Source organism: Melospiza georgiana, chromosome 11, assembly GCF_028018845.1.
Source record: "Melospiza georgiana isolate bMelGeo1 chromosome 11, bMelGeo1.pri, whole genome shotgun sequence".
In the NCBI taxonomy this organism is placed as follows: domain Eukaryota; kingdom Metazoa; phylum Chordata; class Aves; order Passeriformes; family Passerellidae; genus Melospiza; species Melospiza georgiana.
Genome location: NC_080440.1, coordinates 12368681 through 12391576, shown reverse-complemented (window position 1 = coordinate 12391576; position 22896 = coordinate 12368681). Strand labels below are relative to the sequence as shown.

General features: G+C 37.9%; 1 protein-coding gene across 22 annotated transcripts in view; it reads left to right on the top strand.

The window, feature by feature from the left end:
• Positions 1–22896, top strand: part of SLMAP (sarcolemma associated protein) — a 90265-nt gene that overhangs the window by 10771 nt on the left and 56598 nt on the right. For all 22 annotated transcript variants that reach the window (XM_058032168.1, XM_058032167.1, XM_058032169.1 and 19 more), the window contains exon 2: positions 20705–20852. In XM_058032168.1, the coding sequence (XP_057888151.1) occupies positions 20705–20852 (148 nt within the window). The remainder of the gene's footprint in view (positions 1–20704; positions 20853–22896) is intronic.

Below are 22896 nucleotides of genomic sequence, written 5' to 3'. Positions count from 1 at the left end.
TCTTTATTTTGGGATCTGTAACTTGTAATCTCTTTGATGTGTGTTATGGTTTATACTTGCTGTATGCATTTTGGTTTATAATTGGTGTTTTGTAAATAATTGCTTTGTACTATCCTTTAAAGCCTTTTATGAAGATGTAGTTTTGAGTCTAATGTTAGGGTACCTGTAATCTTGCAACATGATTTCAGTGGCTGGATCTGCTTGCTGGTGCTATGCCTCAAATCTAGAATGGTTTTTATACCATTCTGCTTTCAATATTGCTTCAGACAGTTATTATACAGGTGAGCAAAGCTCAGTGGAGACTATTCTGTCTTGTCCAGACCAAAACTTTTCAGACAGTAGAAGGATTTAAGAAATAATGAGTGCTTGGTTATACTTGTAGACATTTGGAAGAGGTAATTTTTTTCAACTGCTACACTCATGCTGGGGTGTCCCAAGTGTTCTTTTTCATGGGACAGTTGTAGTGGCAGGATTTTAAAATGTGAATTTGTGATCATGTATGGACAGAAAATGTTTTAACCTTGAAGTTTAATTGTGTTTACAGACACAGTCAACATGCATTTTTATTTCAAAACTGGTTATATTTAATATATAAAATTATGTTTAATATTTTTATTTAATGGTGGGATAGTGGTGACATAGAAAAGAAGAAAAGAGGCAAATCAGCTTTCTAGGTATAGTCTCTTCTATCTGAAAACAAGTGATGACTTTTGGAAAGTTCTGCTTGAATTTACAAGAAATGTGGTAAAAAAGTCACAAGAAATATTTTGGAACATAGGAAGGGGCCAACTTTTTTTTTTTTTAATATTAGCAGTGACAGTATAATTGCTCGGACATGAAAAAGGACTTTACTGAGTATACTGAATCAAATGTGAAAAATGGGTCAATTCAGTCTTTTTTGTTCTTTTTGACACATATAACTCCTGCTCTGGGGTTTCCTTTCCATAAAGCTGGAGATGATCCAGTGAATGGACAGGACCAGCCTGCTGCTGATCAGAGTCACAGAATGGTTTGGGTTGGGAGGGACCTTAAAGATCATCTAATGCCAACACCTTTGCCATGGGCAGGGACACCTCCCACTAGACCAGGCTGCTCAGAGTGCCAGCCAGCCTGGAACCGTTCCAGGGACGGGGCATCTTCCATTTGTTTGGGGTTTTTTTCCCCATCATTGTTCCTTTCTTGGTGTTTTTTAACTTCATTTTGCTCATTAACTACTAGCATAGTAGTATTAGTAGTAGTTATTATTAATATATTCCAAAGCAGAAGAATTTCTGTCAGTGCTTTTAATAATTCTTGGTGAAGTGTCCCATTTCAGTGGAAGAAAAGCACACCAGCAATAAATGACTACAAAATCACAGAGGTGTTAGTTGCACTACATTTGCTCAATCAGAAGTGCACTTTTATCAGTTGTGTCCATGGGCAGGTCTGAGGGCCATCTTAGCAGGGTTCTTTTGACTTGTCCATATGCTGTGTAGACTTGGGTGGGGGTGAACTCCTTATTTCCCTCATGCATTGTATTTCTGAGCATTTGAAATAGTATGAGCTGTACCAGCCTTTCTAATGCAGCCTTTGAAGTATGAGCATTGTTTGCTGGCATCTTAAAAGAGGGAGGAGTAACTTTATCTGCTTTGATAAACAAGCCTTTGGAAAGAGCTCAGTGACCTTGCTTGAAGAAGGATTATGATGACAGGAATGTCTTGTATATTTATTTTATATAATCACAAGTGGTGAATTCAGTTAAATGTGGCTTGTTTACTGTGTAAAACACTTAGATACCTGTCTGCACTTGAGGCAGAGTAAGGGTATTATCATTTAAATGTCTGAATTATGCTAATTTACATATTGTTTAACATGCTAGCAGTGTATGAAGCCAGACTTAGAAGTTTTGAGAACATTATCATTTAAATAACTTGAGTTGTTTAGTTTTTTTTCAAATATTAGAGCTTTAGATTCTGAAGAATAGACATGGATGACTGTTCTTTATAAAGGTGTTAACAGGTTTTTTCTGCTTGGGTAGAACTGTTAAAGATGCCCCATAGCAGGAAGCCTGCATGACTTCCATCTTCCCACAATACTAATGAGAAATTGCATTTTGAAAACTGTGGTGGAATATAGAGTCTTTGTTACTTGCTGCAAAACTCAGAGCTGCAATGCAGAGGGAACTCTTGCTTTTCAGTTTCAGTTCTGCTCTTTTACAGGATTTTGTTCCATTCAAAAGGTAGTTTTTTCACTATCCATTTGTGTTCCTCTATGCTTTCTAGTACCTTTGACAGAACAACTAAAGCAAATAGCACAGAATGAAATCTTGTCAGCTTACACTGCACAGTGAAAATGAATTTTAGAAAATCTAAGGTTGCTGAACCTACATGTTTCTGAAAATGTTGGTGGTAAATTCAGAGCATGATGCTCTTGCCACCATTAGGGCAGTAATCTAATTAAACAGGAATAGTGAAATGCAATAGGCAGCAAAAAAGCACAGTGAACCCCAGCATTCCTTGTTTCAAACAGCTGATCCTCTTGAGGCCTAAAGCCTCTGTAGCAGGGAGTTCCTTTCTGTGTTGTGTTTTTGTCAAATGCTGAGTAGTAACTTCGTTTCATTTTTACTGTATATATATTACCATTAGAAAATATGATACTTCAGGTTGGAATTACATTTCCCTTTATTTTTCTGGTTGAGAAGGTGAAAAAACAATACTGTTCTTAGGAAAGTATTTGCCAAAACTGAAGAAATAAGAACAAATCCATGGCAGAAAATGTTATGGGTATACAGAATATCTCTAAACCAGTTGTCAGATGCCAGGTGAGCTCTTCTGCATTACTGATCCATCATTCATCCTATCCTGAACATGTTGATTCTCACATTTGGGCCACTCCTAAAACAACTAAATTTAGACTTCAGTGCTGTCTTCCTTCAGTCTTTGGGATGAAAAGAATTGCAGATTTTTAAGAGTTACCTGTTTTTACAATGCTTCCCCACTGGAGTCTATAAGTAATCCCAGCTGCTGCCTTCCTCTTCCTATCTCTTTCTCCAAAGTGCAAACCACAGTGGTAAAATTCCAGCTTTGTGAGCCTTGTCCTTCATCCCGTGTCCTTGTGGCTTTGAGCATGTCTGGTGATGAAGCAGCCAGGCATGAGTCAGTTTAGGGGCTGGACAGAGGGGAAAGAGGAAAGGCTGGAAGAAACTTTTCTTCTTCTGTTTCTCATTCTTTCTAATACAAGCAACCAGTTCTCAGGTCACTTTCTGTGGTTTGAGCTGGTAGCCATGGGGGGTGGCCTTCAGGTGCTGTGAGGGCAGGAAGCACACCTGTGTGGTCAGTTTGGAGAACTGGTGAGGTGAACTTTGTACCAGCACTGAGGCTGTGCTGGGGATAGACAGCTGGGTGAGAAGAGCACTACAGATAGCAAGGAGTTTGCATGGGAAATTCTACAAGGATGGATAGAGACAAGGGGATCGGTGTTACAAGTGAATCGAGTGATGCTGAAGGGAATATTGAAACTGAAGAGCGATTGAAGTCACCATTGCACACTCTAGATTGCAAGTTGTTCTTTAAAAAAAAAAAAAAGTGAAAAACCAACAGGAAACATGTATTGCTACTTCTCCTTTTTAAATGTACTTATACCATTAGGCACAGTGCCCAAAGAGCAGAGTTCTGCGCTATGGAAAAATGATCACAAACATTACAGTTATCATTTAAGGTAACAAAGCTTTTTATTGGTGATTTTCTGTGTTATGCTTTTTCAGTATTTAATTTTTTAAAAATGCTTACTTCTCTCAGATTCTATTAAAATATTCTTAGCATGTTGAAAAGAGCCATTGTTATGAGCAGTGCAGGAATGGCAGTTGGAAGGAGCTGTATTTGTAGTGAAGTAAAGTATTTCCAGAGCAGACAGATATTCAGATATTTTAATTTTTTTTACTGAACTAGTCATGTAGTTGGAAGATGGGTCATCTTCCATGAAAGATTTTAGGAAAAATAGTTTCAGCTCCCTATATAAAACTGTTCTTAGTGAGGAGTGTGCTCTCTGCCGTATTTGAGACACTTACTGTTGAGCACTTCACCTGTTTTTAATTGTGAGTTGTTAATGAGAGCATTCCCTATTAGAGTTCACTAGGTGGTTTTGGCTTAAGTTGAAATAGCAGCATGGAAATATTTGTCATTATGTGCTTCTGATCCTACATGAAGTTTTATAGTTATTCTTGTCTAACTGGCAAAGAAATAAATGTTTTGCATTCTATCAAAAAGTCCACTGCAAGAATACTTCTGTTGTAATTTATTGTGGAATATTGCTATCAATTGACTTACTTTCTGTAAATGATAATTAATTTTCTCTTAAAGTAATAAGTGAAAAATGCATTAATAATTTGCACATTGGTTATTGTATATGTGGGTGACTGATAAAATCTAGAAGGACCTTCTGAAATTTTAAAAATTTATATTTGAAAATTAGTTTATTAAGAGTATTTAGGTATTCATAGAATAGTTAGGAATAAAGATTTAACTTTAGTTCATTTAAAATACTACCCTTTTTTGCTTTTAGAATAGTAGCTGTGTGCGTTCTCTTGGGATTTTTCTCTGGTTTGTTACTCTGAACTATTGATGTTTACACAATTTTGTTTACTAGTTTGCTGTTTCTGATATTTAAGTTTTCAAGCTGAACCTTTCAAAGGGAAGTGAAGAAAACAGCAAGGTTCCTGATGTGCCTGTTAAGAAACACTGAGGCTGAGAAACAGGTGGCAGAAAGCTGCTGGGTGCTGGTTGATGCTGGTGTGTCCTGCTTTGCATTGGCTCTGCTTGGCACTGCAGGAGGGGATGGTATTGGAATCTGGAGACACTCAGCTGCTGAGCCTGGAGGTTGGCAGGTCCATCCAGTTTGTGCAGTCAGGAGGTAGATAAGCTGCTCAAGTTGTCCAGTTTTGAATTAAGTGTGAAAAGTATAACCTAACCAGGTAAATTGGGCACCTTTGTTAAGAGCATGTTTATTTTACCTGACTTTAACTAATTTTAAGAGACAGAGAAGCAAGTAAATGTACTAAAAATGCACTTTGTTTGCGCCATGAGAGGTTGTCAAGAATTAAATCATATACTTTGAGCTCAGAAGTTTAGCCCCCCCTTTGTTTTTAAGGTATCTTGTTGAATGTTGAAGGAGTGCAGGATATTCTGTGGTGTTTTTCCATCCCTTGTGTGCTTTGCACGTGTTGCTGTTGCGTGCAGGGAGGTGACTGGTCTGCACTCAGTTCCACCACGTGTCTGTGTTTTGTCTATTCCAAAAGAAACCAGAAGATATAAACAGGGAGAGAGCTGGAGGTGTCCTGTGGTGCAACTCTTGAGGTGGATGTGAGGAGAAGCACAGCAGCTGTGCACTGCTCAGGGTGTGTTCCATAATTGCTGAGATGTTGCTGCTCCCAGCACAGACCTGCTGTCAGTGGGGAAACTTGGTGGGATGGAAACTATTTGAGATACAGAGAGAAGAGAGCAGAAAGCACAGCTGACTGTGGCACTTCCCTGGAAATCTAGATGGGAGATTGTGAGTGCAGTCAAGGAAAGTGCAGTGCAGTGCAGCCAAGAGGTCTGTAAAGGCTTGGGGTGGTGTGTACAGTCCTTTCCTGCTGCAGTCTGTCATTTGAGAATGTCTGAAATGCAGCTGCTTGCTCAGCCCCGAGGAGCTGCTGTCAGGTGGCAGCAGAGGCAGGAGGTGATTTAGAGATAAGTAGGAGAAGGACCAGCTTACTTCTGTCCAAGCCTGTGCTAGACAGACTAATTCCTGCCTAACCAGAGCTATGTGCAAAGGTACTTTCATGTGAGAGGGCCTTGCCTTTACTTGCTTCCTGTATCTCTTAGGTTTTGTAATTTCGGTGGATATTCACATGAATTTGTGTATAAGCAATCAGGAGGGCTGTTACTGATCTATATACAAATTTCATGTTTTGTTTCTGTTGTAACAATAACATCTTCATTGTTTTAAGGCTGGCCGGCCAAACTGGTGAAGTGTTTTTTCTGGTAAACACTTGAAAATTCATCTAACAGAAGTGTCACAGATTTGTTTGGGATTTAATTTTTTTCTTTTATTAAATGGTGCAAAGCTGTAATAATCCAATGAAACATTGAACCAACCTGCATCATGTATTGTGTTTGATATGCCCAGTATTTGCTTAAGACCCAAGTATATTACTTGGCTGCAGAAGAAAATCTTTTTCCAAAAAATTTAAAAGAAGTAGTATGGACACACATGTTTCTCTTAAACTTGTGTTTAACTCTGTTGCTCTTAATGCTGCCAATTCCCAGTGGCCCAACCTATTTTCCTTTGAAACAGGCTTTGGATAGCATCTAATTCTAATGAAAGTTTATTAAAACTTTGCACTAATAGTAGACTAATTATAGGTAGTGTAAAAGTCTTGCTGATTTTCCTTTAATCAAAGTGTAATCTTGTCTACAGCTGTATTAAATTTAAGCTTAGATGTCAAACCTCTTGGAATGTCAATGCTTATTACTTAACAGCAAACATGTTTTTTGTGGGAAGGCTGTGTTTGTACTGGGAGTGCAGTTTGAATGTTATGGGAACTTAATTTGAGGGCTCATCTGTTTCGGTGATACACTGTACAGATCTTTTTTCCATGGAGTAGATGGGACTGATTCCATGCTCAGTACCAGAGCAGTGCCACTATTATTAAGTGTCATCATTTTTAATGACAAGCTTGCTGAGCTTTCTTCCATGCTGTCTGGACTATAAATTTTGAAATAATTCTTTGAATGTTTTTGTTTTGAGCTTCTAGTGTATGTCCTTCTGTCAGTTGGGCTTTTGGTCTTTTAGTGAATGACTCATTTTCTTGGTTTGGTTTAGTTTTGGACCTTGTTTTCTGTTCTTCTAAGAGCATACATAATGAATTGTAGCAGAATTTAATATATTAAATGTCAAGAATACATTTCAACAAAGGGTGATCTTTGTACAGAAAAAGCCGAACTGTTCTCAGAACAGAGTTTTTTTAAAAATGCTGATTAGACACAGAAAAAATCTGCATGTTAATTCCGTTTCCTGCAGCATATGGCCAATTTCTAGCTAGATAATTTTTACCATTGATTAGGAAGTTCAATTTCTATATTTAATGGGAAAAGCCTTTGACAGCATTCTGGTTTTTATCTATGCTTGGTGATTCTGGGTAGAATTCCTGTAACTTGTGTAATTTCAGTATCACGAACACTGAAGTTGAGAAACCTAATTTTAAAATTTGACAAGGATGAGAATTGTAAATGTGGATGTTGAAGGGCAGAGGTAGCTTGTCTGGGAAGCTTTGGACTGTAAAGATGGCATTAACAGTTTAGGCAACCCACAGAATATGTGGGTATAGTGCTATAATTAATGGAAAATTCAGTATTAAAAAAAGTTGAACAACCAAATGTTCATAATCTAAGCAGTGTTCAGCTGTAGTTTCTGCTCTGCTTTTTGTGGCGTTGGTTTTGCATTACCCAGCCCGGGCAGTGTGTTCTGTATCGTGGCCTTGCCCTCTAGTGGCTGCAACTTAGCTTGAAATAGTGAATGGAAAAGGCATTTTCGTGCTTAGGGAAGGGATTTGGAAAGCTTTTCATGGTGATTTAAAGAATTAAATTGTCGAGGGAGGCTATTTCTTCTTAGACTGACAATCTAGAACCTCTGATGCTAGAAAGACATTATTTTTGTATTTTGAAAATTTTTGTCTGTGTTCTAGAGGAAAGTATGGCACATTTAGTACAAAAAATTGTAAAGCTTGATAATGACCTTTCAGAGGTCTGGGTGAGCACTCCCTCAGGGTTTTCAGCTGAAAGGGTGTGGGATTGCCAGCAGTACTTTGCAGTTCCCCTGCTCCTAATGCCCACTGGCAGATTGGTCATGGACACTGATGTGTTCTGGGTGCATTTCTGTTGACACAGAAATGAAGAGATTTGGGTTGTTGGTCCTTTTGTGTGTGTGTGTGTATTGTTTTTTCTTTTTAGCTTGTCTGAATAATCATATTCACGGGCACAGGTGTTAGCATTGTAGCTTCCTTGATGACCCTGATGGAAAATAGCTAGGAAAAAAGCCAGCAAAATGCTTCTGTCTGTGTAGAAAGCTGCAACCTGGCAAGTTTTGCCATATTAGCAGCCTGTCTAATCTGTAAATCCAATGTACCTTGCATGAGATTTTTGCCCTTGACTGAGATGTGTGAGTCACCAGGTTTGGTACCTCAGTTACCAGATCCTTGAACCCTTATCTGCCCTCTGCCCATCCCTCTGCTGGCCTGGTTCTGCCATGAACCTCTGAGGAGAAGGTTGCCCCTTGTTTTGAAGCCAGTAGGACACAGGTAAAGACATGAATGATGAATATTCTGTAAGATTGCCTATCAAAAATCAGCTCACATGTTCTCTCCCATTGCTGGCTGACCCATCTCCATATGTGGATTTCATAAGTTTAAAATAAATAATCTTTATTGTGTAATTGTTGGTCTCAAAGGAGCGTTGGAATAAATCAGCCTTTGTTCAGGAATACCAGTATTTAATTACTACTTGCTTTAAAAGTCCTGATCCAGGAATGCATTACAAATAAATACAGCCTCCTCCCAGGATATTTTTGCTCTCACTTTGTTGGAGGTAAGGTTTGGCTGTGCCTTGAGTACAAATATTAAACTCCCAATTGTCAGATTTCTCCTCTGTGCTGGAAAATGAATTTTCCATCTTTGGATGGAGCTGCACCCTTCTCTTTTGGTGTTTGGTTTCCAGTTAATTGCATTTGCTCTCTGCATGGAATGCTGAAATACAAAACACAGAATGAAAATAAATTAAATTTAGTTTGTTTTTTTTTTTTAAGGTTTGGTCTGCCCTTGATGCAGAGAAGTCTTTGGGAAAGCAAGGAGGAGCATATTGCTCTGGTGACCTGTTGTTTTCAGTATGAGGAGCTGTGTAGTGAACTCTCACTACACTCTATTTGGGTAATACTTGTGGTTTGGACCTCTTACAAAAATATCTTGTTTGACATGATTAAAACTGGTGTGGTGTCATTTGTACTGAGGCAGTTCCCTTCAGTTAGGACTTGTACTTTTGCATCTTTATTGGCTGCTTTGAATTGATATCACAGTAGCTTTAAGTTTATCCCCAGCATGGGCGTTTTAGCTGTTGTTTAGCAATGTGCTGAACATTATTTTCCTTGTGACACTTGTGCTGTGTGAATTAAGAGTTCAGGAGCAGATGATGGCAGAAAGCAAGGCAGCATTGCTTTGTGCAAAGGAGAGGTGAATTAACTAGGCCTGCTGCAGATGTTTCTGTAAAAAAATAAAAATACTGTAGTGAAATTAGACAAGTCCTTTCAAATGGAATATGTCTCTTAATAAAAGGCAGGGAGGAACTTTCTTATATTTTTTAGGATATTTTGAGAGTTTTTCCATATATAGAGATAATACCAACCCCTTGCTGCATTGCATTTAGAGGTATCTGTGAAATCTGATATGTTTTTTTTTTTTCTTTATCTGAATGTGTGATCACAGGGAGTTTTCTCTGCCATAAACCAGCAGCAGTATGGAATTAATGATAGTAGGTAAACACAGTGCCTTGTGTGGAAGGAGGAGAAATGAGAAATAGTTTGAAATAGTTTCAGCAACTCCCTTTACTCTCTAAGAAGTTGTAAAGTCAGCATGTGAAAAGTGATTCTTCTGTGCCAGAGTAGAGGAGCTTTGATGTAATGATTAACTAATTCAGCAATTTAGCAGTGAGTAGCAAGACAATTAAGAATCTTTTGCAGTTCTGCACCTGCCTTGAAACATCGGGTTGTGCTGGGAGTTGGAGTTTCCTGATAAACGAAGGAGCTGCCTCATCACTTTCTGCTTTTGTATAAGTAGTTCTTCTCTTCTGGCAGAGTATCTGGTAATCTTGGCTTCTGTTGTGGTTTTTCTCCAATTTGCTTGCAAATGAAAATGTAATTGTTTGCTGATAGAAGTTCAGTAGTGCAATTTTCTTAAGGAAAACTTCCGTTTCAATTCATTTTTTGCTAGTGATTTATCTACCTCGTTAGCTCGAGATTTTTAAAGAAGCAGAAACAATGGATGATGATGGTGTTGGATTTCTCATTCTAAGTATTTACTAATAGATGCTGGTTGTATTTCAAGATTGCTTGTTAAAAATCTGGTTTTCATTTGTTTTCTTCTTTTTCTGTAGTTTCTGGCTATTCTTCAATGTTTTGCCATAAAAACAATTCATTTGGTTTCTTTAGTAGGTGTTACAGAAATTGATTTTAGTTTTTGTTTATGCAAGGTTCTAATAAGGGTATTTAAAATCTAAAGACCAGGAGAGATTTATGCCTTATATCTGCCCTTAAATTAGGGCAAAGCTCTGTCCACACATGACAATCTTTGTCATACTTTTGCAGTAGTCAGAGACAAAACCATACTTTATTTTGGTCTTGCTCTTCATTAGGTTGGCCAAAGAATATTAACTATCAAGTTTAACCATTTTTTGATTGTGAATTTAAGAATAAAAGTTTTTGTTTTCTGAGTAGTCTTAGTGTTCTTCACTAGTGCAGAATATTTATGGGTGGTTTTGCCTCCTAAACATAAGAGTAAATTGCAATAATACATTACAAACCTTTTGAAACATGTATGAAACATGTATTTGAAAAGAAATTAGGATTGTGTATGAGAACCTGCTCTTTGCAGAGATTATTTATTTTATCTGGATACATGTGTTCTACAAATACAGTCTTTGGTAATTTGTACATGTTGAGAGCAAGTTAACTTTACTTCAAAGTTTGAGTGTGCCATGTTGCCAAACTTGTAATTACATTTACTAGAGTAAATAATAGTGTTTAGCTTTCAGTCTAGTTTTGTAAGAAAGTATTCCTATGAGGGCATCAGGATTGATGAGTATTTCAGCAATATTTTACACTTAAAGTAATGAGCCTGAAGAAGCCTGGATTTCTGGGTAACAGCCTATTAGAGTGTTTTATTTCTTTATTTTAAAGCTGCATTAAGTTGCAGTATATTTCCATTATTGATTAATACAAAGAACACAGTAGCATTAAGTGAAACCTCAGGAGGTCACCTTGGCCATATGTTTTCCCTCAGGTCCATGTTTGATGTGATGATAGAAGTTGAGATAAATTATACAAAGTAATCACTGGTGTCACAGTGATACCTGATACGTGGCTGTACAAATGCCTTGTGTAACGAGAGGCTGAGCTTCTTTAATGAAATAAAGCAGGGAACTTCTTTGCAAGTACAATTTCCTTCTAGAAACCTGTTTTAATCTACTTTTTACTGGTTTTATGAGTACACTGCACAAATCAGTGTTTTAATGTGGAGTAGGAAAAGTTCTTTCAAAATCTCTGGGTGTTATGTAAGATATTGTCATCTATGACAGCAGTAAGACAAATAACTCTCTTCTTTATAATGTTTTAGTGTTCTAATGAGTCAATTTGAGCATCTTGGGATGATGTGTGAGTAATCATTTCCTGGGAAGCTTTCTGTTGATTGTACTTTATTGTTAATGTATTTTAGTTTTGCAGTTAAAGCAATGATGTACCTTAAAATTCTCTCAGCATTTTCAGGATGGGATTAAAATAGTACTTGAGAATTTTCGTGTAGGCTAAAAATTCAGTTTCCTTGAGAATATTGTATGTAACTAGTACTGAGTTGGGTAGTTTTCTTGTGGGAAACTTTTGTGCTTTGTCTATATTCAGAATGGAATTGCATCTTTTCTGAAAGTGTTAATATCCTTCATCTCTTTTATGATTCATGTACAAAAGTTTTCAAGCATGATGTATGTGAAGGGATAGACTTTTATTCTGCTGAGAAGAGAATAAATACAAAATTCTTCAAGTTATCCTGAAACCATGTAGCACTTTTAGAAGTCTGATACTCAGGAATTTTGGTGAACTATTAGGACAAAAGTTAAGTAAGAGACATTCTCAAGAGTAGTAATTAGTAACTATGGTGACACTGTAGCAAGGCAGTTGGCTATATATAAACCAAATTACTGGTAAATTAGAACTCTTCCTCTACATCTCTTCTTTTTAAAAATAGCTTTTTGCATCAAAATTAGTGACACTGATGTGTAGAGAGGGATCTATTTTTATATGGTGGTGTCGCATTTTGTGGCTTGAAGTTTTTGGTGAGTATCTATCTTGTCATTCTTCTCCTTTTGACAGTGAATGCCTCTTTGGATTGTTGGAATAATCTAGGGATAGATCAGGACCCCGGTACATGAGCAGCTTCTGCCTTTTGCAGTCACTTCATTCCACACTTTGTGTTTCCTGCAGAAATTTTTATTTAGAAGAAGAATGAATAATTTGCATCATGCCTGGGATTGCTTCTGCTCACATCCTTCATCATAAATCTTCTACCAGAGTGTACTAACTACAGAATTTTGAGGAGGCCTTACAGCATAATAGGGAGTGTCCAGGACTTGTTCTTCTCTGACTTGGTGTTATACTACATTTTTCCATTATGGGATGTGATTGCTGGGAGGTGTTAATTTCACAGCTGTCAAGTTAGGCTTGAAATGTTTATTTCTAGAAAGTACTTTGTGTGTTACTTGAATGCTGGCAGTTCTGCTGAAGGAGAGTGAAGGTAAATAAGTTAGAAAGGGGAGCCATCCTTTGTGATAATGTTTCCATTCACATTGGTTGTGCACAGTCATAGTGCACAATCATAGAATAAAAGCTTTGTTTTCAGTTTAATCTGTTAGTTCAGTATTGGTATATATGATATATTTATCACCTTATATGAAGGATTCTTTCCCTGTCTAAACTGCTATTCCCATAACATGAATGGGTTTTTTCCCCAGATATTTTCTTGTTTTAGGTGTTTGGAGCATTGATAGTTCCTTTCAAAACTAAAGTAAATAAAAGCAATCTGGAGGTGAGTTAGTAATGTTCATATAGCTCTGCACTGACTGATGTTGAGGGATTCAGGAATTGTAATGCAGTTTGTTTCCTTACTTACTTACATTTTCACAGAATCACATAATGGTTGGATTGGAAGGGACCCCAGTGGGTAATGTGGTCCAGTCCCCCTGATCAGGCAGGGTCACCTGAGAGGATGCAGCACAGGATTGTGTCCAGATGGTTCTGAATATCTCCAGTGAGGGACACTCCACAGCCTCTCTGGGCAACCAGTTCCAGTGTGCAGAACTGCAGAGTAAAGAAGTTCTTCCTCATATTCAGGTGGAACTTGCTGGGCATCAGTTTCTGCCCATGGCCTCGTGTCCCATTGCTTGGTAGCACAGATGAGAGCCCAGCTCAATCCTCTGACACCTCCCAGCCAGTACTCACAGGTTCTCAAGGTGCTCCCAGCTCCCTCAGCCTGTCCTCATGAGAGACATGCTGCATCCCTTATCATCTTCATCACCTCTGCTGGGCCTGCTCCAGGGGCTTCATGTCTCTCTGGACTGAGGAACCCACAATTGCATTTTTGTATTTCATGAAAGCAAGGATGATGTAGGTCATGGTTTCCTTAATTTTCTTAATTCAGCTTGAGACAGTTGTCTCCTAATACAGAGAACTTTAGATTTGGACACAAGCAGTAGGGATTTTTTTCTCCTCTGTTTCATATACATGCACAGATTTTGAATTGTGAGCATGGGTTTTTGCTTTTGTCTTAAACTAGAGAACTTGGGTTGTGATACATTTTGAGGTCCTACACTGAAACTTTTAGCCATCTTCTGTCATTCTCTTAGGTATGAATTACTTGGAAAGATGCAACAATACTGCTTGAGAATTATATTTGATAAAAATAGCTCAAACCATTTAAATAGCATATTTTTAAGATTGACGTAGCTAGTTGTAAAACTAATTAGAAAGAATTGTTTAATATTTTTAGTAGCCTTTTTGTTAATAAAGACCACTTTCTAATACAAATCAAAAATCATTGTAAAATAAGTGTCTGATATCCTCTTTCTGAATTTTTGGATGTAAAGTAGATTATCTGTAACTACTTGAAGACTAGTATAGAGCTATTGACTAATAGTAACCCTGAGTCCTGAGCTTTTCACCTTCAGATGAGTAAGCTGAATTGCAACTACTAGCAAATGTGTGGTTTGAATAATGATTTAGAAAGTAAATGTTGTGCTTAAATGGGCACAACACATAGGAGGTGGCATTAAGTCTGCAAACATGCTTTTTAGTGCCTTTCTTTTTGTTAATGATTTTAATATGCCAGAATTGAAAGTTCTGATAGGTGTATCTGTAAAAGTCAGCAGTTAAAATAAGCATTGCAGAGTCATACGTCAAAAAAAGTCTGTGCTGAAATGTTCATGGGTACAACTTGAACATTTTGCTTTGTTCTGTTGAGAAAGGTGACATTTTGCACTGAGGAAGGAGTAGAGCAGCTCAGGGCTGTAGCCAAACATGTTTTATGCCCAGTTAATTGTGGGTGTCTCTCAGTGCTGGGCATTGCCTTCCTGCCTGCCTGAGGTGATTCCTTTTCCTCCCCACAAATGCATCCATCTTCCCTTCCCTGTCATAGTCCCTGTGCCCTTTTTGGGCAAAGTCTGCTGACCACTCACACAAAAGCTAAGCTGAGTGACAGGACCTATAGTGAACTTCAAAGCACTTGAACAAGCAGGACATGGCAAGGAACACAGGGATTAATATTTTATAGCACCTCTAATAGTGTGTCTGCAAAGGCCAAGCTGTGTTTATACCCAGGCTCAGTTATGCTGGCACAAAGCTGCTTTTACTGGCACAGTTTACTTTGCTTGACAACAGGTATGAGTAACCAGCAGGGTTGTCCTGGCAGTACAGACAACAAAACTTCAAGGTGTAAACAGACAAAGGAACAACTTGGTTAGCAGAGGAACATATTCCCTGCTGTCCTTTCCCCTCTACCCCTTTGAACTGGCAAGTTTGGAGGGATAGCATTGGATTCCTGGGAATAGCTGAAGATTTTAACCTTTTTGCATACATTAGACTTACACTTTGAGTTAAAAACACAGTGACTTTTTTTTGTCCCATGCTATATCAAAGAATGTCGATTTTTTATCTTTTTTTTTCTTTTATTACTCATAGAAAAAGTGGTAAAGTTTATTATTTTTTAGAAAAGTTACTGAAAGCTACTAGCAAGTTTTGCTTCACTTGAGAAACCCAATACTTTCGGTCCCTGAAAAGCCAACTGCCACTCCTTCACTCTGTTCAATCTGACTGGAAAATCCCTTTCTTCACAGCTGGTTGCTTTTAGTTTCGTAGTGGGTGCTTGCCTGGGGTAGTTAGAATCATTTTAAAAAGGAGTTTTCATAATAACTCAAAAGTTACTGCACTAGTTTTGTTTCTGGGTTGAAGGAGCTGGGGTTTAGTAAGCAAAGAGCTATTAGATCTATGTGTTTAAGAAATGGAAAACTAAATAGAAAAGCAATTTTGCTTGATGTACCCCACCCTGTGAATTACTCTTGCTTATGGAGACAAATACTTCTACTTCCTTGATAGACGGGTGGAGTTAGGCAAGTGAGAGGAAAGGAATTTGGGATCTGTCTAAGCAGACCAGAATGAGACCAGATCCAAATCAATTGGATCTGGAGGTAATTTAGCATTTGAACTCTATCTTACAGCCAAAGGACTGACCTGGAATTCAGTATGGTTTGCACTGTGTAATCTGCTAGCAGAGTGCTGCTCTCAAAATGAGAAAATTCTCAGTGTGAAGACTTCAAATAAGATTATTTTTATCTTGTAACAATATGAAAGAAAAAAATTTCTAGCCACAGTGTGGCAAATGTTGGCCATGTGGGTTTGACCATGGTATATATTTTGTTTTAAAGTCTCTGGCTTTGCACAGTTGACTTGTGCACAGTGTATTTTGTTTCCTGGTAGAATTCTCAGCATGCAATGAGCAAATGAACTCAGCTACATTACTGCTTAGTGAAGTATCACTCCAGGGCAAGTATTCCAATTTCTAGATCCCTATTTACTTCCTGCTTTTGGGTATTAGCTTTAGTACTCAGGGGGTGCATTTATAATGCCTGCATTAATTGTTCAATGATTATTTAGTGTGAGTCAGGGAAGAATTTTTCATCATTAACTGCAGCATTTTATGGTTTAACTGCTCTGGCTAATAGCCCTGCTGCCCCTTTGTGGTGGTAACCATGGCAAAAATGAAACTGCCAACTCCTTACGGGTTATAGTTCATAATTGGACAAAATCATATAAATCTTTCTGGTTCAAGCTAAAGCCACAAAGGTATAACACGACCCTGAAGCTCATGGAAGTTGTGTGTACTTCTTTCACAGAGGAAATAAGAGGTGAGAAAAAGAATGGTAAACTAGGAGATTCTGAAATTTGGCTTCTTTTTCTACATTCAGTTTTTTGGCAGTGGAAATTTATTTAATACGTAAAATATATTACTTTTTGACTTTGTGTAAAAGGCAATAGCCTACAATGTGGTACTTACTTAATTATTAATTCAGCTTTGGAAAGAGACTGAAATAGGTTTAATTATATGTAGTGGTTTCTTCCTCTTCCTGCATTTTTTGATGTAGAAGTTGTTCCGCTTCACATACTGAATCTCGCATCTCTGTGGACAAACTGCCTCAGTTTTCCAGCAATTCTCCTCGCTGTAGTTGTCAGAATAATTGCCCTAAACTGCAGTTTCAAGCTGGGTTGGATGGAGTAGCAGTAATGTGCTATTAAAATGGCAAATGATGGCTGTACATAGTAATAGCAAATATAGAAGTATGGAAAAGCTGGTCAGTTGTTTCTTCCTGTAGTTCTACTGTAATTAAATCCAGATAATCAAATCACTGAAGAAGTGTGCTACTTTCAAGATTTTGTATACATCTCTGAGCCCATATTTTGTCTTCTCTGAGACAGAAATGTCTCATCCAGTATCAAGCCTCTATATGGTTTGGGAAAGAAAACACATCATGGCTTTCTCACTTGTCAGGCTAATTAAGGAGCTCTCTTCAGCCTGCCTCCTGGAAGAAGTTGCAATAGTGATCATTAAACAGAATGAGTTTGTTATTGTTAGTTGGTTTTATTACTTTGAAGAAAACAGTTAACCTACATTTCATAAGTTAGGTTAAAATCAGTCCTCCTGGAGCATAGCAATTTGCAACTTCCAAATATCAGTTAGAATTAACATATTTTATGTACTTAGCTTTGATGTATTATGGGATCACTACAAAAGAACCTTCTGTTTCTTTAATCTGAAAATAGTAGCAATTTGTTATAGGGGAAAAATCATAGTGATATCTAACTGCATGAAAATAAAACATGAACTGATTTAGCAGGTTATTGATGCTCTTCTGAATCATTGACCTAGAAGGAGGAATGTGATTTTAATGCACCATAGGTCAGAGCAGAGCAGGTGCCTTTGTTTCATTTGCAAAACTGAAGACCAATTTGAAATACGATAAATACTAAGTTTGTGAAAGAAATACCTAATTCCTTGAAAACAGGGAAACAAAAATCTGTAGCTTTTTGAAACTTCCATAATATAGTTTCTAAGGAAAGTGGACTGTACTTGGAGAAGTTTGTGTGTACTGATGCACTGCAAGTTTTATTTGAGAATAAAATCTTCAAAAATTTTGTGGAAGCAGGCTGGTAAGGTGTCTGTGGTTAATTGGTCTTATTAATGGCTTGTAGGTGGGAAGGCATATAAAGGATAAATTACTAAAGAAGAAGGAGAGACTAGGAGAGACTTTTGGTTGAGATGTTATGATAATGGAAAGTAAGTTTCTTGAATACTTTGTGTGTTACCTTGTATTTTTTGTGAAAGGAGGGGAAACCAGCACTCACACAATTATACAGCTATCCCTTGAATTAAGGATGTGGTCATGCTTTAACAGTCCTCAAAAGCTGAGTTGTTTTGAATGTGCATTAGCTGCCATCTCTACTCTGCATTGGACTTGTTGTTAATATGAGGTGCAAAAGGGCTGGGACTTTGCTCTGGAGAGTGAATTATAAAAGCAAGTGTAATTAGGCCAGTGTATGCTGCCATTTTTTCTGTCAGCTTAAGCACCTCCTTGTTTACCTTGCTGGAAACTGGTTTGCAGTGACTGAACGAGTGCCTGAGCCAGTCCAGGTGGGGAGGTGGTGGCACAGCTCGGCAGTGAGAGCTGGGAAGGGCAGGAGGCATCGCTGCTCTGTGAGCTGGCACTGCTGCCTGAGTGTGCTGGGAGCAGGGAGGAGAGGCGGTGCTGGGCTCCCAGAAGGTGCTGTGCCACACAGCTGCTCTCTAAAAGGTGTTGGTTTGGGAATCTGAGGACCCACTGTGCTTACTGCATAATTAAATAGTACATAAAAACCAGTGTGCTGCCACAAGTGTTGGTTAATGTATAGACACATTTGTTTCAGGGCTTGCACTTGATTTTATTTCCTGAAGATGGCTTTAGTAATTATGCAAAAGGGATGGAGAGATTGACCTTTGAGAGACATCATTTGGACTAGTGAAAACCAGCATGGAAGTAACTTTGGAATTTGCTACCTGAAAGGTAGCAGTGAAAGCAGTGAAAGCTCAGTGGGTTCCTCAGGAATGGCTACCTTTAAGATAACTGAATCCTTTATAGCAGGATTTGAAGGCACTGTGTTTTCCCTTCCTCAGACATCAGCTACTAACATGTGGCTGGTATTGCTTCTTCTAGATACAGGAAGAAGCATATTTACAAACAGGATGGAAAGACTTGAACAGCATCACGTTTCTAAAATTTATGTAATACAATTCAGTAGTATGCACTTAAGTTGGCACAAGTTACATAATATTAAATGCTATGTGTATTTTCTGTAGACATTTGTTTATAAATGTCCTTTTGCCGTTTGAATGTTGTCTCTGCTGATGTTTTACAAGTTTTGTATGGCTGATGATCTGTTGCACTTCTTTTCCTGTGGTCACTGTCCTGTCTTTCCTTGTGCTATTTTGTTTGAGTCCCATTTGCAGATTGTGCAAAAATGTGGTTACAAGGGGCAGTGATTAATCAAAACCTTGAGAGGGATAAAAGGCAGATATGCACAGAGAAGAAAAGGGTGGGGAAGAGCAAATAAGCAGAAGCATGTTTGTTTCTCCTTGCCTGTGACTCACTTTTTCATAACAGAAGAATTTTCAAATGAAGAAGAAAGCTAATTGAAAACAAACAGGAAGCAAGAAATAATTACCTCTGCACTGAGCCATGAGAGAGTTCAGTACTTTCAGCCTATTAAATTAACAAGCAAATTAATTTGAGTGGCTTTAAAGCATATAACTTATAAAAGCTGTATGATACACCAGTGTGTTAATAGATAGTATTTAATACTATGGGAGAGTATTATTTAGAGTGGGTTTGATTATTAATATAGTGAATGCAGTCAGAATTTCTTGATCTATCAATAATTTATGTTTACCTTCATCTTTATCAGCTTATGACAGATTACTGTTTTGTTTTCCTTCAATTGAAGATGTAAGGCATATCTGTTGGGGGAAGGGAAGTCTTTCACATGCTGCTTTTCATTCTTTTCACATACTGCATTTCATTTCTAACACCTACATGAGCTTTCTGTGCTGGCCTTCCCCTTGATTAGTGAGTCCAGAGACACAGTGGAGCTCCAGCTCCGTGCTTAGGGCCACTGGGTTATGCCATATAAGTTCCATCTCATAAGTTCCATCTCTGTCATTTTCCAGTACAAGATCTAAGGAGCCCTGGTGCTCTACTCTCACTCCATTCAAAACCCATCTTTCCCCTTCACTGTGGTTTTGAGCTATGTATCAGGGGGTTTTTTTGAGGCCTGCAATAATAGAGGCAGTTAAAAACATGGCAAAATTTGTAGGGAATACTGCAAAAAAGGAAAGGTCAATTGGTCTTATAAGAAAAAGATGGAAATACATTCATTTCACTGAACACATCTTTTTCCCCGATCTTATGCCTGCTTTGGGACTTGATGAGATTCTTTGAGTGCAGGAAGCCAGTGATTTCTACCATTCCAGCAGGTTCCTGCAGCAGCTATTGTTATCTTGGAGTAGTGAGATTGACTCATTCCAGTAGTTACACCTGGCTGTCAGTAACATTCTGGTCCCCTCTTTTGTGCTGTCACTGCTCAGTCACAGCCAGTCACTCTGGTTTTCTGCTGGGTGATTCATTTGTAACCTCTTTTCAGATGCAGAAGTTTAGGCTACAAGTCTTGCCTCATAAAAGCAGTTTCAGATTCAATAAGTTTCTATTAACATTTAATTAATTCTGAAGTTGGGTGATTACAAAAGTACTTGAAATCTTGAAATTTAGTTAATGATGTGAACTAGTACTGCTAGTAAAAGCATCAGTTGGTTTTCTTTAAGTTTCACCATGGTCTTCATTGCAATTCCTGAATTCTCTTTTGCCAGAGGTTTTCCTTCAGTAGCCTTCCTTGCAGCAGGATTGTCATGCAATACTGTTACCTTGAATGTATGAGCAGTTAGAAGTTTTGTGTTGGACAACTCAAAAATATGAATTGTTGGATGTGTGTGGCAAAAGGTGTTGCTGCTGATGACGTGTGATCCTCTATTGCAGGCAGTAGTTCAGGCACACTTCGTAGCAATTATTTGCATAGTTTATGTGCTAGAATTCAATCATATGTGAACTCAAAATGAAATACAAATACTTCTTGATGATGGGAAGGTTTTACATCCTGATGAGGGTGTTTAGAGTTTTATACACTTGTTTTCTTCTAGAAATAAATTTTATATAAATATATAAATAAAATTTTACTTGTGCTTGTATTTCTTGTCTTACTTTTCCCAAATATCTTATTGTTGTTTTTGTTTGTTTGTTTACAGTTCTATCTTCAAGACACTAAAAGTAGTAATGGTACCTTTATTAATAGTCAGAGACTGAGTAGAGGATCTGAGGAAAGCCCACCATGTGAAATTATGTCAGGTGACATCATCCAGTTTGGTGTAGATGTGACGGAGAACACGCGGAAAGGTAAGGGTATGGATCATTTTTTGGTTTCTTTTCAAGTATATTTATTTGGAACATCTTACCACAATCCAGTCTTTAAAACTAAATGGCATTCCCATTGTAAGAAAACAATCTTGTTTGTTTGGTTTTTGGTACTTTGTCCCTCTGTGCTGGCAGTGAGCCCTGGTGCCATGTGGTACCTGATCAAGAAACATGTCTGCTGAAAATACAGCTCTATTTCTGCCCTCACACCCCCAGATGGACTTTACTGGGTTGTTTCCATGGCCTACTTTCTTCCTTACTGGATGCAGGGGAAGTGTAGGTCTGGAAAAGGAGGCTCAGCTGGGACTATGTGTTCATCTGTTGCCTCACATAAATTGACCTAGAGCAATTTTAAAAGTGCAACACAAGCATATGTGTGTAATGCTGTATTGGGCTTTTTGTATTTGGATTTTATTATTATAATTGTAATTACCTTTCTTTCAAGCCCTTTGAACCTTAAGGTTTCAGCTAATAGCGTGGCAGAAGTATGAACCTGAATTTCTTGATCAGTGTAGGTTTGAAACAGCCTAACAATTCTTTTCAGGGTACCCACTGTTTCCTTCTGGTTCAGCCACTGATTTTGATTTCTGCAGGTACTTTAAAATGAGAACAGAAACAAGTTGCTAGCTGACAAACAAGGTGGTAGCATTTTTGTTTGGTTTGTTTTTCTTGCCGTCTTCTTCCCAGTATGCATGCTCAGGAGATCTTGTATTATGGCAATAGCTCTATCTGTGTTAATTAAAATGCAGCCTCTATATCTTTTCTTTTGAAATTACATTGTATGTCAGAACCATTTCTTTATCTTTCTGGAGACTGGTCTGTATGGGGATTGTCAGACTATAATCAGTTTTGTCAAGACTTTTTAAAGTTCCCCAATGTGTCTGCTGCTTTCTGTAAGCATTGAACTTCTGACCATGTTCTGCAGAATCCTACCTACTCAGTAGCACACAGATTTGGCATTAAAGGTCACCCCTTTATTGCTTTTCTGAACAAGACCTTCATAGAGCTTATCCTTAAAGAGAAGTGTATTAGAGAAGAATGAAAGAATAATATTAAATTGGAAAGCTGGTGATAAGGTTTTTAAAAAGAAGCAAATAAACGAAACGTCCATCAAAGCAACCCTCACCCCCCAAAGCCCAACAAACCAAACCATAGTACAACAGGAGAATTTCTTAAAGTACCTTAAGTGAGCAAAACATAGAGATGGCACCTGCTCTGTTACTCATGAATTTTGTCTTTAGCCAGATGGAGTTGTAATTCTCAGATCTGAAGTATCAGAGGAAGGTTAATGAATGTGTTTAAAGAAAACATTATTAAGGAATGGTGGTGGTGGTATTTTGTCATCAGGAGCTTTTGGAGCTGTAGGATTTTTGAGTGATTCATTATAGTGAAGGTCTTAGCACATTGTTTTACTGTTCTCAAAAATGATGTTGCAAAGGTTCAACTCCAGGGTGCCTGGCTGAAATTGGTGGGAGTTATTGGAAGTGTTTCCATGTGAAGTGATTGTAAACATTTATGAATACTAGCAGTACACATGGAAGAGATCAAGAGTATACACTGCATCTAATGAACTTGGAACTATTAATTTGATGAGATGCTGTCCTTGTTAAGAGGAGCTGAATTTCTTCAAGTTATTCAGACTAAAACAATTTTTATTATAAGATTTAGTTGGAAGAGAAATTGGACTTGACTTGCTTTTATCAGCACATTGCAGTTAGTTCATGGAAATACTTGCACAAAGTTCATAGTAAGCAAATTCTTGCCATGATTTTTTGCCAGTAGTAGTTATTTGCTGTGGTTTTGTGTTAGTTTTACAAAGCACAATACATTACACAAATGCTGGTGACCTGGCATTTGTGTAATGAGTGATCAGATTATGCAGCCTTCCTTGTCCTTTTCTCTGGCTTTGAACTTGGAAGCTGTGCTCGTGTTACTCATGAATGTGTTGAGCTCTCTAATGAGGCAGAGGATACAAGTTTGGTTTCTTCCCTCTCTGCTCCCCCAAGCAGAGAATGAAGATTGTATC